The 25,134-nt window shown below is 47.8% G+C and overlaps 1 protein-coding gene across 1 annotated transcript; it reads left to right on the forward strand.

Moving 5' to 3' along the window:
* The first annotated feature begins 19,846 nt into the window (after positions 1–19,846).
* Positions 19,847–23,694, forward strand: Irx6 (iroquois homeobox 6). The gene is made up of 5 exons (XM_059263100.1): positions 19,847–19,891; positions 20,880–21,128; positions 21,747–21,856; positions 22,023–22,318; positions 22,988–23,694. Exons 1-5 carry the CDS (start codon positions 19,847–19,849, stop codon positions 23,692–23,694), a joined length of 1,407 nt encoding a protein of 468 aa, XP_059119083.1.
* Positions 23,695–25,134: the final 1,440 nt, after the last annotated feature.

Genomic DNA, 25,134 nt, shown 5'->3' on the forward strand with positions numbered 1-25,134 from the left:
AGAGGCCTGCCTTCTGGAATAAATAGCCAGAGATATTGGGGGGGAAATCTTGGCAAGTTTTTGAGAGACACAGAGGGCTATCCCAGAGAAAAGTCAAGAAAAGGTTCTAATCTATTCACTTAAGAAAGTGAGTCTTTTGAACTCACGGGCCCTCAGGACTCATTATTTGGTGAGCACTGTGATGATCTGACAGTCTGTGGCTCAACAGTCCATTCTGCCCATCAGGGAAGTAACAGGGGGTCAGGGGTAAAGAAAGACAGACAGGAGGATAGGTAGGGGTCACACTACTTTTGTAGCCATAAATACATGATGCAAACTCATATTTTTCCCAATTCCTAAAACTGTCTCTGGACACTGGACTCTGCCGTGGAGCAGGCTATGACCAGATAAACCCAGGGAGTTCCTCGTGTGTGGCCTTTAAAGAAAGGCTCACTCCAGGCAAATGAGGAACAAAGCTGACCACAGACTGAGTGTGTCCTTGCGTTTTTGCAGCCAAGGTAACTCATTCACCTAACCCTAGTCTCAGCTGTGCTAAGGAGCTTTTAAAAATGCTGATGTCTGTGCCCACACCTCCAGATGTTCTGAACTGATTCACCTAAGGGTGGACCTGGGAGCCAATGTGTGTGACACTCTTCACGATTTCAGTGCAAAGCCGTTTCGAAGAACCACAGTTCCAGTGGGTCTCCTGGAAGGGGCAGAGCAGTAGCAGGCAGAGAGGTTGTGACTGCAGGGTCAGTCGAAGTGCTGATGGTCAGGCCTGTCACGAACAGATGCTGTCTTGAGCAGCTTTGTGAGACTTGAAAGTCCTTTCCCTCCATCCCTGTTCTGGACCATTCAGCTATTAGGGAACCTCCACGGCATAGCTCAAAGTTTCACATGGTGGGCCACTGAGATAGCTTAGCAGGTACAGAGGCTTGCTGCCAAGTTTGATGATCTGAGTTTGCTCCCCAGGACCCATATGGTATAAGGAGAGAAATGACTCAAAAATTGTCCTCAGACCCCCACACATGTGCATGTGTGCACACACACATTAAAAATTTCCAATGATAGCCAGCCAGTGGTGGTGCATGACTTTAATCCCAGCACTTGGGAGGCAGAGCCAGGTGGATCTCTGTGAGTTTGAGGCCAGCCTGGTCTACAGAGCGAGCTCCAGGACAGGCAACAAAACAACACAGAGAAACCCTGTCTCAAAAGGGGTAATGGAGGGCAAGGGTCGGGGGAAAGAGAGCTTAGGGGAGCAGGAGTTCCCAGCTGGATCAGGAACAGAGTGGGAGAACAAGGAAAGAGATACCATGATAAGTGAAGACCCCAGGGGAATAGGAAGAAGCAGAGTGCTAGAGAGGTCCCCAGAAATCCACAAAGATACCTCCACTATAGACTACTGGCAATGGCTGAGAGAATGCCCAAGCTGACCTACTCTGGTGATCAGATGGCCGAACACCCTACCTGTCATAATAGAACTCTCATCCAGTGACTGATGGAAGCAGATGCAGAGATCCATGGCCAGGCCCCAGGTGGAGCTCCAGGAGTCCAATAGGTGAGATAGAGGAAGGATTCTATGAGCAAGAGATATTGAAACCATGATTGGAAAAAGCACAGGGACAAATAGCCAAACTAGCAGAAACACATGAACGGTGAACCAATAGCTGAGGAGCCCCCATGGAACTGGACCAGGCCCTCTGGATAAATGAGACAGTTGATTAGCTTGAACTGTTTAGGAGGCCCCCAGGTAGTGGGACCAGGACCTGTCCTTGGTGCATGAGCTGGCTGTTTGGAACCTAGGGCCTATGCTGAGACACTGTGCTCAGCCTTGGTACAGGGAGGAGGGGACAGGACCTGCCTCGACTGAATCTACCAGGCTGGGCTGACTCCCCAGGGGAGACCTTGCCTTGGAGGAGGTAGAAATGGGGAGTGGATTGGGGGGGAATCCTGGGGGGGTGGGAGGAGGGAGGACAAGGGAATCCATGGCTGATATGTAAAATTAAATTAATTATAAAATAAAAATATTTATTAAAAAAAAGGAAAAAAATTTTCCACTGATAATCCTGAGAGGAGACTATGATCTTCTTCATCTTGTGATGAGGGAATTGTAGCCCTGACAGATGAAGTCTCTTGTCTAATGTTTCTTACAGAATGGAAGTGGGTACAGAACTCAGCTTTGGGTTTATTTTGTCTCTGACCTTCTAATAATTTCCTCCAAATGACAGACTGGGTTCTGAGTTTGTAAGTTTTGTGCTGTGGGATGTTTTTCTATATGCTGTGAATATCTGTTGCTCTGATTGGTCGACAAATAAAGCTGCATTGGCCCATTGAAGGCAGCTTAGAGGCAGGCGGGAAATCCAAGCAGATATACAGAGAGAAGAAAGGGGAGAAGGAGAGACGCCAGCCGCCACCAAAGAGAAGCAAGATGCCAGCAAACCGGTAATGCCACAGTCATGTGACAAAACATAGATTAATAGAAATGGGTTAATTTAAGATATAAGAGCTAGATAGCAAGAGGCCTGCCTTAGGCCATACAGTTTGTAAATAATATTAAGCCTCTGAGTAATTATTTTATAAGTGACTAAGGTATCGCAGGGCTGGGCAAGACCAGAGAAAACTTCTGACTATAGTTCCAAGTGCCTTGGCTTACAAATCCCCTATCCCCTTAACAGAGGGGGAAATCCAGCCACTCTGCACCTTTTCACCGTGGATAGTTCTAGTCCTCAGGCTGGGCCTCAGGTTTGCCTCTATCTCCAAGAGGGGTCCCATGTTCTCATGCCCAGCCCTCATATTGGTGGCAGGTAGGGTGAGGAGACACTGGGCCCACCCTAGAATTAAGAGTCTCTTGGGTGCTCTGCCTATGGTCACTGCCATGCTTAGGATGTTTCGGTGACTACCATCATGACTCCTGGAAGTGATGTGGCCCTTTGACTCAGAGGGGCTTACAAGTCACCAGGTGCTCCGAGCCAGTGGAATTTGCCTGCAGAGAAGCACATATGGATAAAGGTCCAGAGCCAAGCAGCTCCAGCGAGAGTGCCTTTCATCCCAACCACGAAGTGGAGCACAGGGGGTGTCGCTCCCTGAGATTTTAGTGCATTTGCAGAAAACAGAGCAGTGCTTACATCCAAAAGACCAAGAGTTTTCATTCCCACAGTGCTGGAATTTAGCCATGGCACTTCCCTTCCCTTCCGATCTTTTTTTTTTTTTTTTTTTTTTCTGCTGATGTCATCTTTCCCTTGCTCAAAATCATTATTGCCCCTACCACCTGCTAAGCCAAGTCTGAATCCTGGCTCTCCCCTTGGCAGTTAATGTGAACTTGGGAAGGACACTCAACCCCTTTAAGCCATAGTCCCTGTATGTTTAATATGAAGAAAAGGTCAGACATGGTGGTACATGCCTGTCATCCCAGCTACTCAGGAGGCTTAAGCAAGAAGCTCAACAGTTCCAAGCCAGCCTGAGTCACTTAGTGGGGCTTTACCTAAAAGGAAATTTACTAAGGGCTCGGGATGAGCTTTGTGGCAGAGTGCTTACCTAGCATCTGTTAAGAACTGGGTTTAATCACAATTAAAAAAATTAATAACAAACCCAACCGGGTAGTAAATAGGAGTTACAACTTGTGATAGACTGGTGATAGGGGGCTTTCAGCAGCTTCTCTCAAAATAGGAAGTCCATTGCCACATTCCTGGAATCTGGACCGAACACATCAAACTAGCAGAACGTAAGAGAAGAGACAAGGTCCAAACTAAGCCTAAATGTCAAGGGGCTTTGCGAAATCCCTATCTCTACCTCAGATCCTGCTCCCAGAGGTGGATGAGCAGGCTCTGGTATGTCTGAAAGGATGTGAAGCCCAGCCATGCCCATACTGACCTTCTCACCTTGGGCAGGCACATCAGTGAGCCAAGGCTGGCCCAGCTCTTCAGTAGTAACAAACAATAAACAGTCAGGTTTGTGAGTGGCGTGTTCAACAACTGACACACAACTGTGAAGAGTTAGAGGGCTTTTCTTTGGTTGGCTTGGTTTGTGTATCTCTAAGACAGGATCTCTTTGTGTAGCCCAGGCTATCCCGGAACTCACTATGTAGACCAGGCTGACCTCCGCCTTACAGCAGTCCTCCTGTTTCAGCCTTCTGTCACCTTCCCTGCCACCACCTACCCTGCGTACAGATGGTATTTATGATTATCAAATGACACCATGTCTCTAGCGTGTTTAGCACAGTACTTGGAACATCACAAATGCTCAACGTGTATCCATCAGTACTAACAATGGTACTGATAAAAGCAACAGCAGCAGAAGGAAGACTTCTAGGCTGTACATGTTGGGGGCCCTTGTTTCACAGTCCTGCACCTGAACTAAGCAGGGATGAGTGACTTCCTCACATACTTTGTGCTTCTCATATCTTAAACTGACTATTCTTTTCCTCTTACCTCAAATGACCTTAACTGCCTGTGTGCTTCCCCAAATGCCTCTGACCTTGATGACAATATCATTAGCTCCAGGAAGTTGTCACTGTCAGTGATGCACAGCTGTGGATCTGTGTCCCAGTCCTGTGGCCCCTTAGCTCTGCGATACTGCATGGGGACACTGTCCTTTGAGTTGTTTCAGAGTTCAGTGAATGTGACCACTGCTTGACATCGGGCTGTCTGAGAACATGGCCGGTAATACATCCATTTCTGCTCTACCCCTCAGTGGACCCAGCTCAGTACCTGAATCAGGAATGCAAATAAAATGTTTGAGGGGGCAAGAAGGCTCTAGTTTGCTGGGAGTGGCCTCCTGGAATGGCAAAGGAAAAGAGCATGAGGCTGTGTCCAACTCAGTCATACCTTGTATGGGTACCGAAGGAGAAGCCGCTTCAGAGCAGGTGCTCAGCGTTAACTGACATCACAGTCTTGAATTCCACATTTGAAACTAAGTGAAATGCAGATACTGTGCCATGTTTCTGCCGAGTGCCTAATTGCTATGTCATCTCAGTGCTGTGAGACCCCACTATTTACTATTCTCCACCTCGTCAAAGAGGTTAAATGGCTTGGCAAAATCACTCAGCTAGCAAGAGGCAGAAGTAAAACTTGAATATAGATTACCTTCCTCTCCACTCAAGGCTGTTTTGGCTGTAGGATATGAATTGTTCTAATTGACATAGTAGCCCTGAGTTTATATTTTCATGCACCATGGAAATTCACTTCAATTATGTAAATTGGAATATTTATTTAAGACACCAGAAAGTACAATATAGCCAAGAGCATACATGCACAGGAGCACACATACCAACAACATGGGCGCAAAAATCAAAGAGTCTGTTTTTAGTTCTGTCCCCCTGTAATTCTCAACATGACTAAGTGGGCGTGCACGACCATCACTGCTGTTACAGCGTCGTGAGGTCATAATTTAATGACTGATTTACCCGGCACAAAATAAAGACAACATCTCTAGCGTAGCAGACTTGGCTGGGGAAGAGAAGAGCTCCTGTAATTCAATTTTCTGGTTAATAAAAAGTGACTACGTGGAATATTAGACAGTAGGAAGGAACAATAAATTAGGTGTACAAAGAGGAATATGGGCAGGTTGCGAAAATGAAATGCTTCATGGGAAAAGGGGAAAACAGCAAAATTTTTAATATAAATCAATGCACATAAATTAAAAACACACATCACATTATATATTTCATGTACGTCACCAATATGCCTGACATGGGAAGAGGAGTGGGTAGAGGAATCAGAAATACAACCAGTCCTAAGGGTCCTCACCCAAACAGTGATAATAATTGGCCAAGAATCAAAAAGCCTAAGCAGCACTCGACGGATGACAGACAGTCGACATTTTATTTTGGTTAAATCCAAGTTTCTGCATAAGCCTGAAGTAATTCAAAATACACAAACACCTCAAATCCCATCAGAAGTGCTTTCTGAGGGCACCGTTTCCCTTCATTCCATCTCACAAATACAGAGCCAAGCACTGGGAACACAGAATAATCTAGAGTATTATCTTAAAAAAAAAAAAAAAAAAAAACAGCAACTGCTAGTATTTCTTGAGTCCTTATTAAATTCTCAGCTGTCCAGGTATATGCACCGTAACTAATTCACAGTATTATTTCCAATTAAAGATTGGGACACAAAGGCTAGTGCAGGTCAAGAATTTTACCCTGAAGTGTCAGAGCTGGAATCACATGCAAATGTGGGCTCAGGCTCATTCCAGGAGACCACACTGTGACAATACCGGGTAAGGTCAGAAGCGGTAAGGCAGACAGTATCTCAGGGTGCCTATTGGAACTATAGCACGGACTGTGGGTTCCTTGCAGACACAGCCATGACCATCACAGCTCTGCCCATTATGGCTGCCATCGCTGCTGCTGCCCATCTAGAATTTTTATATGGAGAGAAACCGTTTTCAGACATCATCTCATTACAAGCTCACGAGAACATCGTCCTCGGGATTAAAGAAGCGTGTGTAGGTAGAAAGAGCTTTCACAAACAGGTTCCAAAGACCAGTTAGTCCCCGGGAGACCCGTGCCTGCTGTGAGTGTTAGATTTGCCTTCTTGAACCTATCTAAGGGACTTGGAAATCATCCTCCTGCACTGTTTATGTTCTCATACTACACAAGACAGGTGTGTTTCCATGTAAACCTCACAATAACGCCATGAGATGGGCACTATTACCACCCCGCACCCACCCACCCCCTCCCCGACCTAACAGATGAGAGAGAGGAAGTAGAGTCTCAAATAAGTGAAGCACTTTGCCCAGCAGAAAGCCTAACGCTAGGGCTTTCTGTCTCCCAAACACTAACTAATGGCATTTGCTCACAAAACGCTTTCAGATATGTTATAGATTTAGTGTTTCAGAAAAAGTCTGAGTCATTAGGAATGTCTTCCCCATAGGTGAGGTCACTGGAGTTTTCCAAGGTCAAAACTACATCACCCATGAGACAGACCATGATGCCAAGAGATGGAACATACTCAAAGCAACTAATGAAAGGCAGTAGTCTCCCAACCTTGTCCTGGCAGCCCCATCCCCAGGGGAGCACGCAAGAGAAACTGCAACCTCTACCAAGTCCATGCTCTTACACACTTACGAAAGCTTTAAGATGCAGACAAAATCCAGACCTGAGTGCAAAGGTTCCTAGGGTTGGGATTTTATTACCAGATGTAAATCCATCTTCGCGGAGACCTGCTCCAGTTCCCACGTGCTTCACTTGAAATATTTCACATGTGCTCGATAGATTTGCTGGCTCCCTGTTGCCTTCATAAATCATGAAGGCCAACTTTCTTAGGGCTTGGGTCCAGCCAGTGTAGTGCTAGCTGCCCACATGCCAAGCTTTCAATGGAGGTCTGTTCTGCTGTATTATTGGAGGCTGTCCCTTTCCGAAGTTCAACAAATGATGCCCTGGGCCTGCCATTTTGGATCCAGAGAGGGGTCTCCTTGGCCCATAGTGTGTCCCTCCAACCCAAGTTTGGGCCATCACCTCCACCACAGGATGGTGATTGATTTAATCACAACAATACTGATCCAGAAAAGGATGCTCCAATCATATTCTCTCTCTCTCTCTCTCTCTCTCTCTCTCTCTCTCTCTCTCTCTCTCTCTCTCTCTCTCTCTGTCTCTGTCTCTCTCTCAGGAATATGGCTCTTATTAATAGTGGGCTAAGTCTTCTTAATGGAGGTTCCCTGGAGGGAACCCTGTGGCCTCTCACTGAGATCTTTGGATCTGGCTTCCAATTCGGAATGTCTGGCTTGCCCTTTTGCCCCACCACTCTTTGAATAGAGCTTTCTCATCTAGCAGAAATGAACCAGCATCTGCTGCTCTTGCAGCCCAAATAATCTTGACTAATACCTATTCTAACCCCACACACCCTCGCCACATATATGTCATCTTCAGCCCCCTGTCGCCCATGTCTTGCACTCTTTATTCTTCCCCCGAATCCAATAGCTGAGCCCACTGTGGAATGGTGTAACTAGATGGTTGGGCAGGTACAAAGCTGAGCACATGGGCCTGAGCAAGAGTGGAGAATTCTACAAGACACTGTCTCTGTTCTGCCCAGAAGGACTGTGGCTGGTGACTCAATGGAAACCCATTCCCCTTCTCCGTCCAATGCAATCTCCTTCTCTGGTTCTTTCTCACCCCATCAATCTTACTGTAGTAGTCCCTAAATTCTAGGCCTCGTGAATTTGCATGGCTTACTGCCAGGAATGCCTCCCCTCTGACGAGAACTCCAACTAGTCAGTCTCTGTCAGATCACTTCTTGATCTTTAGCTGTATCTCTAAGGCATGATTACTCAGGATTAGCTGCTGCTGTTGCCTTGGTGCGTATTTTCCTCCTTGTATTATGATTCTGAGTTATTTAATGTGCCACCTCCCTTTGGACTGATTGCTATTTAAATACCTCCTTCTTCAAAGATTAATGATGCCAAATTATCTTATCATGCATCTCTCTGCAAAGAGGACTTCTAGGTTTATTTAAAGAGATGTGACCTTGTGGAAGAAAAGTTTAGGTAGAGTCAGTTCCTTTATTTTTATTTTTAAGATAAAAATTATTTTATTTGATGTGTATGAGTGTTTGGGCTGCATGTATGTCTGTGCACCACATACATGCCTGGTACCTACAGAGGCCAAAGGAGGTGGGGGCATCGGGTCCTCTGGAACTGGAGTTACAGAAGACTGTGAGCCAGCATGTGGATGTTGAGAATAAAACCCAGGCCCCTTAGAAGAGCAGCTTAACTGAGCTCTTAACTCAGGATCTTATCAAGGTTGCCCTGTGTGTACGCTTTTCCCTGAAGGGATAAGTCTGCAGAGTGTATATATAGCCAGAAAGGAAAGTGTTTAAGGAGAAGGATAGCAAAGAAGAAAGAAGCCCCCCCATCTGAGCAGGCCATCCTGTTTGCTGTCGGGCAGCTTCAGTAGAGACTGTGGTCCTCCATCAAGAACAGCTAAGGAAAGTTACCTGTGTCCTCTATCCTGAGGACTGAGACACAGGTGACAAAAAGAGGGCTATCTCTGTGCCTGTTAGTGAGATCTAATGACACTCGTAGCATGTAAAATTACATGTCTGCCTGTTTACAATGTACTGAGCACAGTTCTATATGCTTTATATAGTAACTTAGTAAATTATCGTAGTAAACCTGCATGCATGACTTATTATCCTTACTTCTCTGAGAGGGAAATCAAAACCTAAAGGCTAACATGTTCAGGGTAATATAGCTAGTGAGTGGTCAGGTTGCTTCTTTGCCATGTTAGGTAATAATGGCTGTTCACATGCAGGATCCCAACCATCCTAGACAGAGAGTGCAGGCATGTGAGTGTGCATGTAGAAATGGGGAGCTTGTGTATACAGCTCATACTTATATGGCTTGTGCTAACATGGAAGATTTCTGGAAGTCGGCCAAGAATCTGCTACGAGTCCGTGCCACTGGGAAGTGGGGATAAAATAATCAGATGACTTATTTGTCTCTTTTCACCCCTACTACACTTTCTCAAGAATCCATCAGCCATAAGTAATGGAAAACCAAATTAACAGAGACTGGAGCAAAACCAGTTTGTCTTCCGTAGTTAGGAGAGCAGGAACAGTGGCTTGCTGGCTCCCCAGTTCCAGGACTTCTGGACAAGCATCTTCTTCTGCTCCTGGTAATGAGCTTTCTTTGCTTTACTTTTCTCTCCACAGAATTTGTCTTCATCTAACACCTGTGCGTCTTACCTGTCTACCTGCTTATCATTCATCTTTTGCCATGCCATCTCCGTGAATGGGCACTTTGTCTTCTGTTCACAGCTACCTCCGGGCACTCTAAAACCTTAACCAATGCAGAACAGGTGCTAGAGGAACATGGATGGATGAAAGGAGGAAGAGAGGGAGGAAAAAGGAGAAAGATGGGAGGATGGACAGATAGACAGATGAGTGGATAGACGATGCATGGATGGAAGGGTAGATAAGTAAACAGATAGATGGATAACAAGAGGGTGGGTGGGTAGTTAAATGAATGAATGGGTCAGTGGGTAGATAGATGAATGACTGAATAGACAGATGGATGATTCATGGATTGATGAATGGATGGACAGATAACTGGATAGACAGATGGATGGATGGAAAGGATGAATGAGTGTTGTAGCTTCAGTCATATCTTTTTTTTTCACATCAGTGACTATGTCCTCTTTTATCTTAAAAACACATGCTTTCCCCAAATCTTTCTTGTAGATTTCTCCTAAGTCTGATTAACCAGAAGTGGAAGACATAACATACTTTTTTCTTCCCTAGCAAAGGAGGCAGTGTCCATGACTGCCTAAGGTTACCCCAACAAGTGACAGGCAGGGGTAACCACATTTGGATGGGTGTCCTCATTTCAACCACTTTGGCCTTTTTCTTTACAGCTTTCTGGAATGGAGAAACTGGTCCCATTGAAGACTTGGTCAGAGTCCCACAGAACAAGGGTTTCTGGAGCTTCTAAAGATATTGATGATTCACTCAGGGCAGGAGGATCTTTACAGCATTGGGCATGGGAGGGTAGGCTTGTAGTTCCAGTATGCAGGAGGTAGAGGCAGGAAGATTGAGAGTTCAAGCCCAGCTTAGCAAGTTTTAGGCTAACCTACCCTACACAGTAAGCCTCAGTCAAAAAGAAGGAAAGAAAAGAGAGAGAGAGAGAGAGAGAGAGAGAGAGAAAGAGAGAGAGAGAAAGGAAAAGAGGAGAGAAGAGAAGAGAAGAGAAAAGAAAATAAAAGAAAAGAAAAGAAAAGAAAAGAAAAGAAAAGAAAAGAAAGAAAAAGAAAAAACTTCCTAGACAGTCCATGTTCACAGGCAGCAGACGGGTTTTGAGCACCAGGTGATCAAAAGCTTAGTCAGGGCTGGATTGGGTGCCAGAGCCCTGTACTTGACTCCCTTCAAGCCTGGCTACTTGTGTTCATAATCACATGTTTACAGGCAAGGCCAGGACCTCTCAACACTCACACTGAACTTCTACAGTGAAATCCTGTACATCGGTGCTCCCTTCACTGTTGACCACATCATCCACAGTTATAAATTAGTTTTGAGTCAGAAAGATGCCCTTAATCCCTCTCCTGCCTTTCCAGATCCCTGTGGTATTGATAATGTAAAAGGGTTTTAGTGGTTTCTGTCCACTCTCAAGGCTCCCATAATATGTGTATAAATTTATATTTCATAATTATCATCACAGGTTTCCCCTCTGCTCTATCCCTGCCCTCCAGCCTGAGTGACACAGGAGATGCTTTATGTTCTTCAGCCTCTATGGATGGAGTAATCCTGCCCTGTGTATTTCATACTGTCTTTGTCACGTCTATTTTCTCTCAGCACAGGACAGTCATTATCCCCTTTGCCCCCATCCCTGCAGACAAAGACAGTGAGAGCCTCCAGCAAACCTGGACACCTTGTCTATAGGACACCGGGTCTAGGATGGAGGGGTTCAGAACTGCACGTGACCAGGTGCTGCTGGAGAGTCTACACTGTAGATAAAGTGGCCCTGGGCACTGTGATGAACATGGCAAGCTCTCTTTCTTTCTGGGAGTCATGGCAGGAGCAAGCCTGAGCCAGCAGAACGTGGTGGCTCATGGAACTTTAACACTGCTAGAGAGAGTCCAATTGCAAATGAAATTAGCAGAGTAAGCTGCCCTTTCCCAGTGGTCGAAGGGGCTGCTATGCTGTCTACAAAAGTGTCTTTGCAACTCCAAACTTTGACCTTTATTAAGGTGTTTATACTGTTTCACAAAAGATGCTGAGTCCTGTAAGTGGACCAGGGAGCAATTCAAACACCCAAGGTCCCAGGCTTGTCTCTGATGCTGCTCAGTTTCATGATCCGAGTCCATGGCTTAAGCTTCCTGAACGTGTTTCTGTTCATCTGTACAGAGAGAATAAGAACCTTGTCCAGAGTGACTCGGAGAATACAAGAGGGCAAGGCATGAAGTGGTGAATAGAAATGCTGTGCACGGATTCGAAGTAACCAAGGGACCAATGCCTTAAAGTTACACCGTGGTGTATTCTGTCCTCCACATGGAGGAGCATGCTGCTGAAAGGTGTCACCCATTAGACACTACAGGGGGCACTAGTCATCCACTGCAGTCAAGAGTTCACAATATCAGCTGAGAAGGAGACAAAACACCCCCAACTCTCTCATTTTCTCTGCAAATACTTGGTATTCCATAGACATAAAACATTAGAGAAGCCAAACACAGAAACAAAACAGCTTGGACAAACGAAGAAGCATTTGTGGGCAGAAGCTATAAAATGCAGCACATTCTGTTTACTCTTCCGGTAGGGACTATTGCTAAACTCTGAGACTGGTTACGGTGGGTGGGGGTGAGTCTAACTGTCTGGCTCATCACTAAACCTCTCGTCCCGACTCAGGACTTCTTAACAAATGCTCAATAACTGCATGGTGGAGGATCTAAGTGAGGGTGACACAAAACATATATACTGTCATGTTTAGAGACCTCTGTGTATTCAGTAACTACTAGGTGTTTCTCCCAAGTTACTATGGTGCTGGATGGGGCCAGGCTGATTTCAAAGTATTTAACATGGGTGAAACTATGCTTCTGTTCAATGATGAATCCTAGTTTCCTAGGCGCCTTGGTATTTAGTAGACACCCAGTAAACATCTGTTGAACAAACATCTGCGTCCTTCTGCCCTCATAAGCTGTGTGCTCCTTGAAGAAAGGGGCCAGCAACCTCAGATTCTCTTATATTCTCCTTCTGTCTTGAAGTACATGTGTGTAAGAGATAGTTAATAACTTATAGAACCCATGGGCCATGCTGGGGTGAGTTCACAGATATGACACTGCTGGCCGATAACTAACAAGCATGATGGAGACTGAGGGGCCATCTTCATGATCAGCTAAGCTGGATCTAGAATCACCTAGAAGATGCACCTCCAGATGTGTGTGCGAGTGAGGGTGTTTCCAGAGAGGGTTAGCTGAGGAGGGGAGAGCCACCTTGGGTGTGGGTGGTACCACTGCATGGGCTGGAAAGCCTTGACTGAATAAAAATACAAGTAAAACAGCAAGCGAGCTGAGCACCAACATTCATCTTCTTTGTCTCTCTGTCTCTCCTCCCCTTGCTGACGATGGAGACAGCTACCTCACACTCCTGCCACAGCAAGTGCTGCTCTCACCACCAAGCCATGATGGACTGTACCCTCTAACAGTGAGAGAAACACGAGCCCTCCCTGCTTCAAGTCACTCTGTCCGGCATGGCATTTTGTCACAACAATGAGACAAGTGCTAAGGCAGGCCTCGCCCCCACCCAAAAACCTGGTAAGCGCCCAAGTGACAGAGGCCCCTCAAACTCTTTCTGCAGACAGAATGTCAGCATAAAATTGCAGCAGGAAGAAAAGGCTCCGTGAAATCCCACAACCTGTGTCACTATGAAAAATGTCATAGGAGGGGGCTTTTCTTATGAAACAGCAGCATGCAAAAGCAATCAGTGCTGGAAAAACTCAGAGATAGATGAAGGAAACAAGAGGAGTCGACCTAGCCTTGCTTTTATGAATAGACTCTCACACCAGCCTACTCATTTGTAAGAGCCTCATGAGATCTTTTTTTACAGCAGGTTATGAATCATCTTCATGATATCTTTAAATGGATGATCAATACTATATTTTCCCATAAAATGTTTGGTTTGAAATCCGATTTTAAGTGCATTAGAGTTTTTGTGCACGGAATGGGTGAACGCCATAATAAATTGTCATCAAATATGAAGGAAATATAGCATAGATTAATTGCCATATTTATTTATGAGTCTATAAAATACCTTGTGAACGTCCTGGCACATTTTTGGGATACCAATTTGAACCTTCAGAAAAGTTAAAAGCATTAAAGGAGACTGCAAGGAGATTTATTGCCAGAGTGTTTTTAATTGCAGACCCATGTAGACACACAGGTTTTAGAACAACCATGCCTTAATGGGCATGTTTCATGTGTTTCTCTCTCTCTCTTTTTCTGTAAAAATAATACTTCCCATATCTTTATTGATTTGTGAACATTTGTGATAAATTACTTTGCCCAGTGAGTGGCTTCTCAAAACCTCCCCTTTCCTAAAGTAGCAAACCTCAGGCCACACCAGAGAGGAGGCTTCAGGCCAGCTCTAAAAATCTGAGCCTTTTGTTTGATTATTTTTGTATTTTTGAGTTTCCTTGACACTGTCTTAGCATGTACCCTTCGAACTAGCAAGCTTCCTGCCTCAGCCTCCAAGTACTGTGATTCTACCCATGCACTGCCATGCCCAGCTTAATGCCCAGCTTTCATCCTGGAAATCTAAGGAAAGGGCACTCTGAGAGAATGCCACCAGTTAGGTACATACAACTACAACTTGCTCACAATTTTAACTGAAGTCTTACTTTCTACGGTGGTAAAACCCTTTAGGGTCAAGAATAACAAAATACCATCCTAGTAAATGCTACCTTAGCCAGCCTTCTGCGAAAACTGTATCCTACCCCTTCTGTAGTCGAAGCCCAAAATGCAGTGCTTCCTTTTCTCATTTGTCTTGACACTATGCTGCTCCCTTACTGTACACTCAAGGACCATCCCCGGACCCCATCACAAAGGGAAAAAGAACACAGAGTCTTATGCTGGGGTCCCTACAGGTTGTCTCTTTAAGTCTCCGTTGCTTACTTGCATTTCTTTGCCAAAGACTTTGGCTTCAAAATCTGTTCTCCAGCTTTCAAATCCATACATCTGCTATTTACTTTAAGGCTTAATTCCTTGAAGCCAGAGCAGACGCCTAATCCTATCACTCGAAAGATGTCAACATACACAGGACAAAAAAATAATCAAGACATGCTCTATACGGAGACTGTTGGGAAAGCGCAACGTTAATATAGCGAACCCAGCTTAGAGGCCCCCAAATCAAAGATTAAAAAACCTCCTCTTGGAGAACAGAATCAGTTGCTAAATTCCATTGCTGTTTTTAAATCAGGACAGTCATACAGAGGCAGTCATCAGTGCATTGCTTCAAGAGGGCCTTTCTTTTCTCCTCCCTCTTCTCTTGTTTTCACACGCTCTTCAATTACAGCTGACTCTGACTGCTGTTCACTACCTTAATGAATGAGCCACATCAAATTTTTAAAACTCCCCAGTTATTGTGTCAGTAAACCCTTTCATATGACAGACCAACAGGACACACGCAGAAGCCTCCTGGAATGTGTTGGCTCACCGCGGCATCTTCTCAGATTTTTCTCTACTAAATTGCACTGTCGTCAGGAGGCATTAACTGCGAATTCGCAGTTCAGCTGGAGTCAGCAACCTCTCCTGACTGTATCTGACTTTATGCATGTAAAATACACTTTTACAGGAAGACCCAAATCGAGAGGTCGGCATGATGACCTCTCCTCTGTCATCTGTTTGGCTCGGTGACATCTTGGACCTTCTTCTCACCTCTCAGTGTTCTTCTCAGGAGCCTCTAATAAGATAAATCGGAGGTGTCTAGGAATGCTCCCGAGCTCACAGAATACAAAAGAATTAGACTCTTATTATCCAGCTATTGGTTTTAGCACTAAGCTAGACACAATGCTTGCAAACCAGGCTCTCTGCATCCAGTCGAGTTTTATACTGTCTCTAAGAAGTTAATCCTTCCTCTTTGCCCTCTTCCAGAGGGGCTGCTTCACGCCCTCGCCTGGGAATTACTGCCTTTTTCTTTTCCTCTCCTGATGCCAGCTTTTCTGTTGACAATATGTATTCAGGCAAGGCAGGGGCGCGCTGCGTTTCTCTATCAGATGCCATGCACACTACTTCCGTCAAAACAATTAGTGTTCATTTCGGCTTTACTCGGGGAGACCTGCGGTGACTGATCAGTATAAATTATGTATGCATCTGTCCAGATGCACTTGTTCATTCATGCATAGATTGGAGGAAACTTCATTCTTCTCAGTTCAAAACAGTCACTAAAAATACTCCATACTTTTAAAAAATGTATTTTAAGTATAGTCTCAACTATGTCATTGTGCCCCTGAGCTCACTCACTCTATCTGTGATTTGAGACCTTTAAAGCTAATTTGGGGTTACTCTTTGCCTCCTGGTGAGCCTTGGTCTTTTGTGTAAATCACTAGGAAATCGTGGGCAGTTTGAAATCCAAACACTACAGGATGGTTTGGTTTTCCTGTTTCACTTGTCTTTCCCCTTTTCGGAGTAGTCTTCTCAAGCTATTGTCAAAGACACATCCTTTACTGGCCTTGCTCAAGATTGCCAGTGTGCTTTAAAGGGAGCAATAGGAACTTCAAATGAACGCTGTGGATTAGAGTTCTCTGTGGTCCAAACGGGCCTCCGTGCACTTTGTTTCCTATTAGTTTTACTGAGCAGCTAGAAGAACTAACAGACACGTTGCACAATATCATACACACACACACACAAAAAAAAACCAATATCATTTTTTTTCCAAGAGACACTGAGTGGTTTTTGTTGACTCCCTTAAATATAACTGGGGAGGGGGTTGTGTATTTGATGGGTTTATTTAGTTGCTTCAATAAAATTCTATAAGCACACATATACAATTGGGGATTTTTCCCCTGAAAATAAATTAATCAGCATTGAACAAAGCAATGAAAAGCTGACATGATGGAGGAGCCCAGAGCACCAGGCTATAGAAGTGAGAGTCTGGAAACAGAGGAAGAAGAAAGTAAACTCTATAGAATTCCTGAATCAGAAATTCCAAGAAAGAGATGTCTCTGCCCATGAGGGTTCTGCCAGAGGTGGATATTGGCTTAAATTGCTGCTTTTGTTTTTTTATGAGGCATATCTCATAACAATAAATTTTAGGGACTACCACTAAATATTCAAGGTGTGTTCTAATAACGAAGCGCCATTAAGACAGGGGGCTTTGTTCAACTTACACCCTGTCCCTGGGAAGGCTACATTAAACCAGGGTCTCTTAAGGTAGTGAAAATAGAGAGGACAGGGACAGCCTTCCTCTCCAGGATTCATTCTAATAAAAGCCACCGAACCATAAAGCAACTCTGAAAACAGCAGGTAAAGAACTGTAACAGAGAGCACGCTCCACGTGTATTACCCACTCCCACAACAGAAGGAAAATGCTGTACTATGGTCAGTCCTGTGTCCCAATTTGTTTTGCCACTGGTTTTGAGTTTTCTTTTCAAATTCCTGTTGGCTTTCTCACATCCTAGAGCAAAGACAAGAGGTAGGCCCAGAGTCCCCTACACATAGCATTGACACCATGGAGGGCTTTATAAATCAGTGGAAAATCAATAAATCCTATAAGGTAGTTTCTATTTCACAATATCACCAAGGGACAGGGCTAATGCTTTTTTTCCAGCACCATCCCCATTTTTCTGTCAAAAAAAAAAAAAAAATCCTCTGCTTAGGAATGAATGGGCAATCAAAGTTGCTGAGTAAGTATTTCAACTATCTAATTTTATTACTTTACAATTGACATACCTTCCCTCTGGAAATGTTTGCAATTAATTAATTAGTAGTAATCTTCCCCAGGGGACTAATTTAATGAAATTTTTCCAATTCCTACTTTAAAAGAGAGAGTGAGAGAGCTTAGAGATATCCAAGCTATAAAGGGGTGAATTGCTCCAAAGTGCGTTTTGAAAAATCAAGGGATCTATTTATTACTGTGACTTTTTATCGCTAAGTCAATCTGGCAACGACTGTAATTCTTTTCCTAACCAGGCCTCTCCCAGTTTGACAGCAAGGTTTCTCCGAGGTAACCACAGGCTGTGGTAGCAGCTGGGTTTGCAGACTCCTGTGTGCGTTGTGGCCTGTTTAAGCTCCTTGTCTCTTCTGCATAAGCTGGGAGAGGTGAGCAGGTGCTGAGCCAAGGTGTCATTGTAAAGAGGTCACTGGGATGGCCTACCGGGCCAGAGGCCAGAGGCAAGCTTGCACGAGGAGTTTCCCGCCCGGGACCTCAACCTTGCCTCTGGTGCTGAGATATCTCTGCTGGGCAAGAACCCCAGCTGTCAGTACCCTCTGGGTCTCGACGTCTCGAGTTTCAATGGGAAGATAAGTAGATAGATAGATAGATAGATAGATAGATAGATAGATAGATAGATAGATAGATGATAGATAGATAGATAGATAGACAGACAGATAGACAGACAGACAGATTTGCTCTTGTCCTTGAGCAAGCCTCCACCACGCCTGGAGGAGGTGTAGCAAAGATCTAGGACTGTCCAAAAACTGTCAAATGCACTGTACTGTGACCGCGTGACTAAAAGGAAAGGCTTTCTGGTTTGCAAACTCCACCTGGTGCCGCAGCAGCGCCACCTAAGACCTGTCATCGCCAGTCTGCAAGTCCCTTCTGTATCTTAGTCTTCTAGTCCCATGTTGGAGTCTCTGGAAGGGTGTCGGTCTGCAAGTGTGCAAAATCTATAGCACTTGCGAACTGGCATCCCTTGTCCAAGAGACAGGCAAGTAACGCCTCCGCCTCCGTACCCACCCCCCCCCCCCCGCACACACACCCCCGGGGGAATCCATGTTCTTTTGAGAAGCCCAGCAAGGGGTTTCTTACACCGCTGGGCCCAGCTGGGTGTCCCTGGCGCAGCTCCGTCCACAGCTCTCCACTGTGGCTCGCCAGCGCCACCCCTAGAGGAGCGCAGCAGTTGCAGCCGGACCCTGTTGCCTTCGTCGGTCTTTCAGGCTCTGGGCGGACACCGCAGGCGGCGCTCGGGAGGCAGCCAAGCCTGGCCTTTGGAGGAGATGGCCCAGACTTTTGGCTGGCAGCCTACAGATACCAGCGAGTAAACTTGGCTCGTCTATGGGAGCTCTCTAACGGATGCTGCACCTTGGTCTGGAGGGGGTGCTCGTCTGCCTAGCCCGGGGTCAGACCCCTGCAGAGACACGCCAGGGGTCAAGGGCCTGGCCAGGGCTGGAATTAGCCAATGGTTTGGGGAAACTAAAACCCAAGTCAGATCCCCAAGGACAAAGATGGGCTCCACCAAAGCTGCCCGGAGCTGGTCCAACCCTATGAGCCCGGGGCCGGCGGATCCAACAAACTTTGGTGTAGCAGAGAGGCGGAGATGGTTGGAGGTTGGTCCCGCGAGCCGCTTCTCTCCTCCACCTGCTCCGGCTCTGCCTCCGCCCAGCCCTCACTCACCGCACTCCCCCACCCCTCGCCATCAGACTCCTCATCTCTCCTCTCCCTCCTTCTTCTCCCCCCTTGTCTGACTCCCCCACTTTCCTCCGGGCTCTTCTTTTGTATTCTCTCTTCCCTCGCCGCCCCGCTTGCCTCTCGCCTCCTCGGGGCCGCAGGGGAGGAGGCGAGCACGCTGCGCCCTGGGCCCGCGCGGCGCGCAGGGAGGCGCATCTCGCACTTCTCCCGGGGAATTTGGAGAGGGTCTGTGTGTGTGCGCGCGCGCGTGAGCTGGAGGCGAAAGCTGGTAGGATCTAGCGGCGAGCAGAGGGTCAGGGTTTTTGACGTTCCTCGCCCGCTGCACAAACCTCGCGGAGCAAGAGTGTCTGAGTGTGCGCGCGCGTACACGGGCTGGCTGCCCCTGGCACGCTCGGTGGCCCGGGGCCCCGGGGCCCGCGGTCCCCTCTCGCGGCCCGGGATTACCGTGACGTCACATTGAGCCTCTGGCCACCTTGGACTGGGACACCTCTGGAGCCTCACAGCTCTGCGCCGCGCCGCACCTCACCTCGCCATCGCGCGCCTTTGATACCCTGCGCCTTCTTCCTAACTCTGCCGATCCATGGGCCCCTCTGCCTTCAGGACCCCACCGGCCGCAGGGGTGCCTTCCCAAGCTCAGGGCTCGGCAGCTGGGCTGCCTTTGGCTCTGCCTCCATTCCCTCTTAGCGGGCCAAGGAACTGGCGCCGAACACCTGCAGTCCTGTAAGGAAACCAGAAGCCGCTCGGCTGGGGTCATAGAACAGCTGAACTGAGCGAACGACTCAGAAGAAAAGAGGGAGAGCGGTCCCAGACGGCCAGCTGCTATGGCCTTCCCGCCCTTTGGACACCCGTATGGCGGCGCATCCCAGGTGAGTAGTGCCTTATTGGGGGAGGGGGGGGGCGCAACAAGGGGGAAGATGCCTGCTGCGCGCGCGCTGACCCCTGAGTTTCCTCCTCTCGGTGACACAAGGGAAGCTAGGAGCAAGGACTGGGAACTGTCCACCGCACCCTCTGACATCCGCATGCCAGACCTAGAGCTTTCACTCCTGAGTGCCACCTGAAAACACGGGCACTCTAACCTTGCTCTCTGCGCAGAGGCGGGTGGGATCTGGGGGATCTTGCAGTCAGGGCTTCCCTTACACAGATTCGTGAGGTGGCCAGTGGACTCTCAGGAGAAAACAAATGCGCTCCAGGTCAGAGCGCTGGCACCGCATCGCTCATCTGTTGACCTCGGTTCTGATCGCACTCCTTTCTTGGGCTGGCCTGAGCTCTCTGCTTTAGCATCCCTCCGGTTTCCAGACCAGGATGTTGTGCAGTGGTGAGGATTTCCCGGGAGAATTCTGAGGATGCCCACCACTGTCCTCCATTTCTCCAACAGAGTGCTCAGTATATATGTATTTTTCCCCCCTTGGGGTTTAGTATCAGGTCGACCTTTGACCTGCTGCAAGTCTCCTATTCTGATCTTAGGTGGATATCCTTTTAGTACAATGGGGACGGGAGTGAGATGCTGGTGATGGTCTTGAAGCTAACTTCTAACCGTGCCTTTGTAGAATCCCTCGGGGCGGGGGGATGGCGGTGGGGGGTGGGGGGTTAGAGATTTGGTCCTATCTCCACAAGCTGTCTGGGACTATGAAGACTTAAAGATGGCCTGGTTGCATCTGTAAGCGCAATTTGGGTAAGTTGCCATCAGAGAATCCCCATCCCAGCAGTCAGCGGAGTTTCTGAACCTGGTGGTATCTGGTTACTAGAAGGAAGGAATGAAGGTACCAAGCTTCCTTGGTACCCTCCTCTGGCTAGAACCAGTAGTTGGTGTGTCTGGATTTTTAACTTCTAGTGACTCCTTTCGTGTTTTTGTAGTTTCTGGTGTCTGCAAGTTCCAGTGCCACTTGCTGTGAAACTGCCCCACGATCAGTGTCAGATGTGGCCTCAGCCTCCACCTCTGCCTCTGCTCTTTGCTGTACACCCTATGACAGTCGGCTGCTGGGCAGTGCTCGGCCAGAGCTGGGTGCTGCCTTGGGCATCTATGGAGCACCCTATGCAGCTGCCCAGAGCTACCCTGGGTACCTGCCCTATGGCCCAGAGCCATCCCCACTGTGTGGTGCACTGGTGAGTGATGGGGTGGGGCCTGGGACTGCTCAGTTAACATTGGGGCTTGGGAATATAGGCAATCAGCACAGATGAACTCTACTGTGGCCTTGTCCCGAGAAAATCTGTATGGGACAGACATACTGAGTTAGGAAAAATTCAAGTTCACAGCACTTTACAGTTTGCAAAACTCCACACTGCTGAGAAAATGTCTATAACCTTTTTAATTCTGCAAGGTAGGCAAATCATCATTATTCTTGACTTACAGGTGAATAGTTGAGGTGTAGAGTTCAAATAACTTACCCCAAATCACAAGAATGCCAAGGGCCAGGAATAGTCTGCTGGGAAGGGGCCCAATAGGTGTATGTGTGGTGAGGAATCCAGAAGCTGCAGCCATCATGGTAGCTGATAGCCACTCACTGTCACTGCTTGTCTTGTCCCTGGGACTCTACTAAGTACTCTACCAGCATGACTTTATTGCCTCAATCTTAGTCAGGGAGAAACTGAGGCACAGAGTATTAAATGGCTGTACCCAACACTGTACAGCCATTGCAACGGGTGGTACTGGGGTGTTGATCTATACAGTCACCTGTGTCCTTCTCCTGTGTAGTCCTGAATTCTCTTTTCCCCTCACACCAGAGTCCTCAGTACGAGTTTAAGGATCCTGCAGGAAACTTTACCCCCAGCCTGACCCAGCCAGGGGCCTATTACCCCTATGAGCCAACTCTGGGGCAGTACCAGTATGACAGGTGAGAAAAGGGGAGCATGGTGGCTGGCCTCCTTTGATCATCCCCCATCTCTACCCTCTCCCTGGTGAAAGAAGGGGGGAGCAGAACTCAATTTCCAGGCGCCTGGGCTTTCTACTGGCCAAGCCCCTGGTTGCCGGCCTGGAATTTGAGCCCTGTCTGCCCACAGGTATGCTGGAGTGGAGTTGAGCAGTGCTGGCCGCAGGAAGAACGCCACCAGAGAGAGCACCAGTGCACTCAAGGCCTGGCTCCACGAGCACCGCAAGAACCCGTACCCCACCAAGGGCGAGAAGATCATGCTGGCCATCATCACCAAGATGACCCTCACCCAGGTATCCACCTGGTTCGCCAACGCGCGCCGGCGCCTCAAGAAGGAGAACAAGATGACGTGGGCGCCCAAGAACAAAGGTGGGGAGGAGAGGAAAGGCGAAGACTCTCTGGGCTGCCTGGCCGAAGACACCAAAGGTACAAACAAGTCACCAGCCCACCTGGCAGGTTCCTTAAGACGTTAAACACCGGATCCAAAGCCATCTGTGCTACGATTGTCTAATGCTCCAATTATCCTTGTCCCTGGGTGCAGTGCAAACCCCAGGGCCTTTGCACCGGATAGTCCCTTCCTAGTTCGGTTTTGCTCGCTTCCCATGTTTATCGCTGTAAGAAAATTTTCTGCACTTTGTTCTTGCCAATTCCTCTAGAAGGTCACCTCCCCTAGAAGACATTTTACTGCCGTAGTTCTAAATGTCTCAGGTCGAAATGATGCTCTGCACACGTGAACATTTGCTGGATTAAATAACACGACACCAGTCGCTGTGGGTGCTAAAGTTGAAAGAAAAGTGTCCTTCCCCGTTTTATAACTGAGGGACTCCAGCAGTGCAAAGTAGCCTTTCCTTGGCTACTCCAGGAGATCAGAGAGTCGGGGCAAGCAGGGCAATGTGGGGAATTCTTCCCCTGGGGCCAGCAGCCAGCTCTAGGGAGAGCTGCGGGTGGCGGGTGGCGGGTGGCGGGTGGCGGGTGGCGGGTGGCGAGAACACTAAAGTGCGGAGCGCCACTCGCTAAAAGCTTCTCTGGGTAGGACCCTCCTGCGAGTTTCCCTAGGGTACTATGCTTTTCTCACTCTTTCTTGATTTCCTACAGACGCTACTGCCAGCCAGGAGGCCCAGGGGCTGCGACTGAGTGACCTAGAAGACCTGGAGGAAGAGGAGGACGAGGAGGAAGCAGAAGAAGAGGAGGCAGCAGTCTCAGCATCCCGCAGGCTGGCAGATTTTCCGAAGAGCGTGCGGTCCCTGCCTGTGCCCTGTGCCGCTCAAGAGAGCCGTTTGGAGAGCAGAGAGTGCGGCCTGGCGGTACCCCGCTTCTCCTTCACTGAGGCTCCGCGGTCAAGAGAAGCTGACTTCATTACAACAGAGCCAAGTGGCCCCACAATGATCGTGCACTACCCAAGCGGCCAGAAACCCCGAATCTGGTCCTTGGCTCACACTGCAGCAGCCAGCGCTGTCGAAAGTGCTCCCTCAACCCCGCCCAGGGCACAAAGTCCCGAGTGCCACATGATTCCCAGACAGCCCATCTCCATCAGGCGACTCCTGGTCCCCAGAGACTCCGAAGTCGAAGAGGATTCTCTTGCAGCCAAAGCCTTTGGAAACTCCACGTTCGCCCTGCAGGGGCTGCCACTGAACTGTGCGCCTTGCCCTAGACGGAGGGAGCCTGAAGTGCGGTTCCAGTACCCGTCTGGAGCAGAAGGTAGTGGGACCCCAGAGGCGCTGGGAGTGCCTGTCCAAAAGATACCCACCCATCACCTTCCCCAGATCTGGTGCGAAAATGTCCATAACACTCTTAAAGTCTAAACACCCCAATCTAAAGCCAAATGATAAGAATAAATACCGAGGAGAGGATTTCCCCCAAATCACATAATCTTTGAAGAGATGGATAGTCTAGCCCTGTAAGTTGCATCAGGCATGCAGGTCTCTCCCCATAAGCACCCTTGGCCCTAATCTGCCTTCTTAGAAGACTCTTTGGCCTCTGTTTGGCTGGTACCAAGAATGTCCTAGAATTGGTCTGGCTTTTGGAGCTGAGTGGTTGGGCTGTGCGTACCACGGGTTAGTGGTCAGTGTGCAGCTTCTCCTGGCCTACTAAAAGATTCGGACAGTGTAGACATTCTCTGAATTTTACATCTTGGAAGCCAAGGTTCAGGCTGTCCCTGGGGATACTCCCAAAGGTTTGACCCCCAGCATGGCAAGACTGCCATTGAATGTCCTCTTCCTCTGATGTGCAAGGGCCTGGTAAAGGGGAACTTTACCGCTACAAAGGGACAGTCCCTAAGCACTAGGCAGCCTCCAGCAATTACTTATGTTGGATTCTGGTCTTTGTAGTAATTTCTCTCAGGATTAGCTGTTGGCTTAGAAAATTGGGTTACACTGTTATGTGAATTTACACATAACTTGCCCAAGCATTACCTCTGACAAGCAAATTGCCTCAAGACCTTGGCTTCCCTTGGGGTGGGACACAAGCTGACCTCCGATTTTCTAGAAATTACGGCCAAGTGGCCTTCGGGTTTTAATCAATCTTTCCTCTCTCAGCAGGTTAGCGCAATGGCTGTGGTTTGCAGAATAACTTTGGAAACGGCTGCTTCTGGATTCACCGTCATATTAAGAAGCTTCCAGGCCTCGGCAGGGACCAGGAGTTCTCACTTTGCTCAAGACAAACACACAGAACCATCCTAGCAGCTATCCGTGCACGCAGGGGTGGGGCTGGCCAGGCAGACATGCACCATGTCAGACTTGAAGGGGAGATGGGAGGCACCTTGAGGAAAGCCCAATGGATGACCAACATATTTTGACCAAGTCTCTCTTCCTCCTCTGGATGGGGGGCCTGAAGAACATCTCCTCCTGCTCACCCACCCTTACCCAGCCTGCTCACTTTGTAACTTCCTTGTTGATATGATCTCTAAAGACTATCTGTGTCTCCTTCCCCTTTCCAGGCTATAACTTCAAAAATAACCTAGCTGAACCCAAGGTGTGCAGCCTGTCAATGCCAGGGACTCTGGGAGAAGTCTGGTGGAGCAGGAATGGGGCACCGAATTGCCACAAAGGCTTCTGGGGACAGAGTTTGGGCCTGCAGACCTGAGTTCTGTAGCAGAGAGAGAAACTGAGGAAGCCACACACACAATGCCCAGGACAGGGTGACCCCCAAACTGCACAAGCTAGTAGCTGAATAGCAGAGTGACACCAGAATATTTGTTGAGGAGCAAGGTTTTTTCCCTGGTGGTCCTGGGATTATAAACATAT

Source organism: Peromyscus eremicus, chromosome 5 (assembly GCF_949786415.1).
Source record: "Peromyscus eremicus chromosome 5, PerEre_H2_v1, whole genome shotgun sequence".
Classification (NCBI taxonomy): domain Eukaryota; kingdom Metazoa; phylum Chordata; class Mammalia; order Rodentia; family Cricetidae; genus Peromyscus; species Peromyscus eremicus.

Excerpts from the sequence above, each read along its gene's own strand:
- Irx6 (XM_059263100.1), top strand. The coding sequence starts at position 19,847 with ATGGCCTTCCCGCCCTTTGGACACCCGTATGGCGGCGCATCCCAG. Across the intron at positions 21,129-21,746 it reads CCCCACTGTGTGGTGCACTG|AGTCCTCAGTACGAGTTTAA; the intron begins GTGAGTGATGGG and ends CCCTCACACCAG. Across the intron at positions 22,319-22,987 it reads CCTGGCCGAAGACACCAAAG|ACGCTACTGCCAGCCAGGAG; the intron begins GTACAAACAAGT and ends GATTTCCTACAG.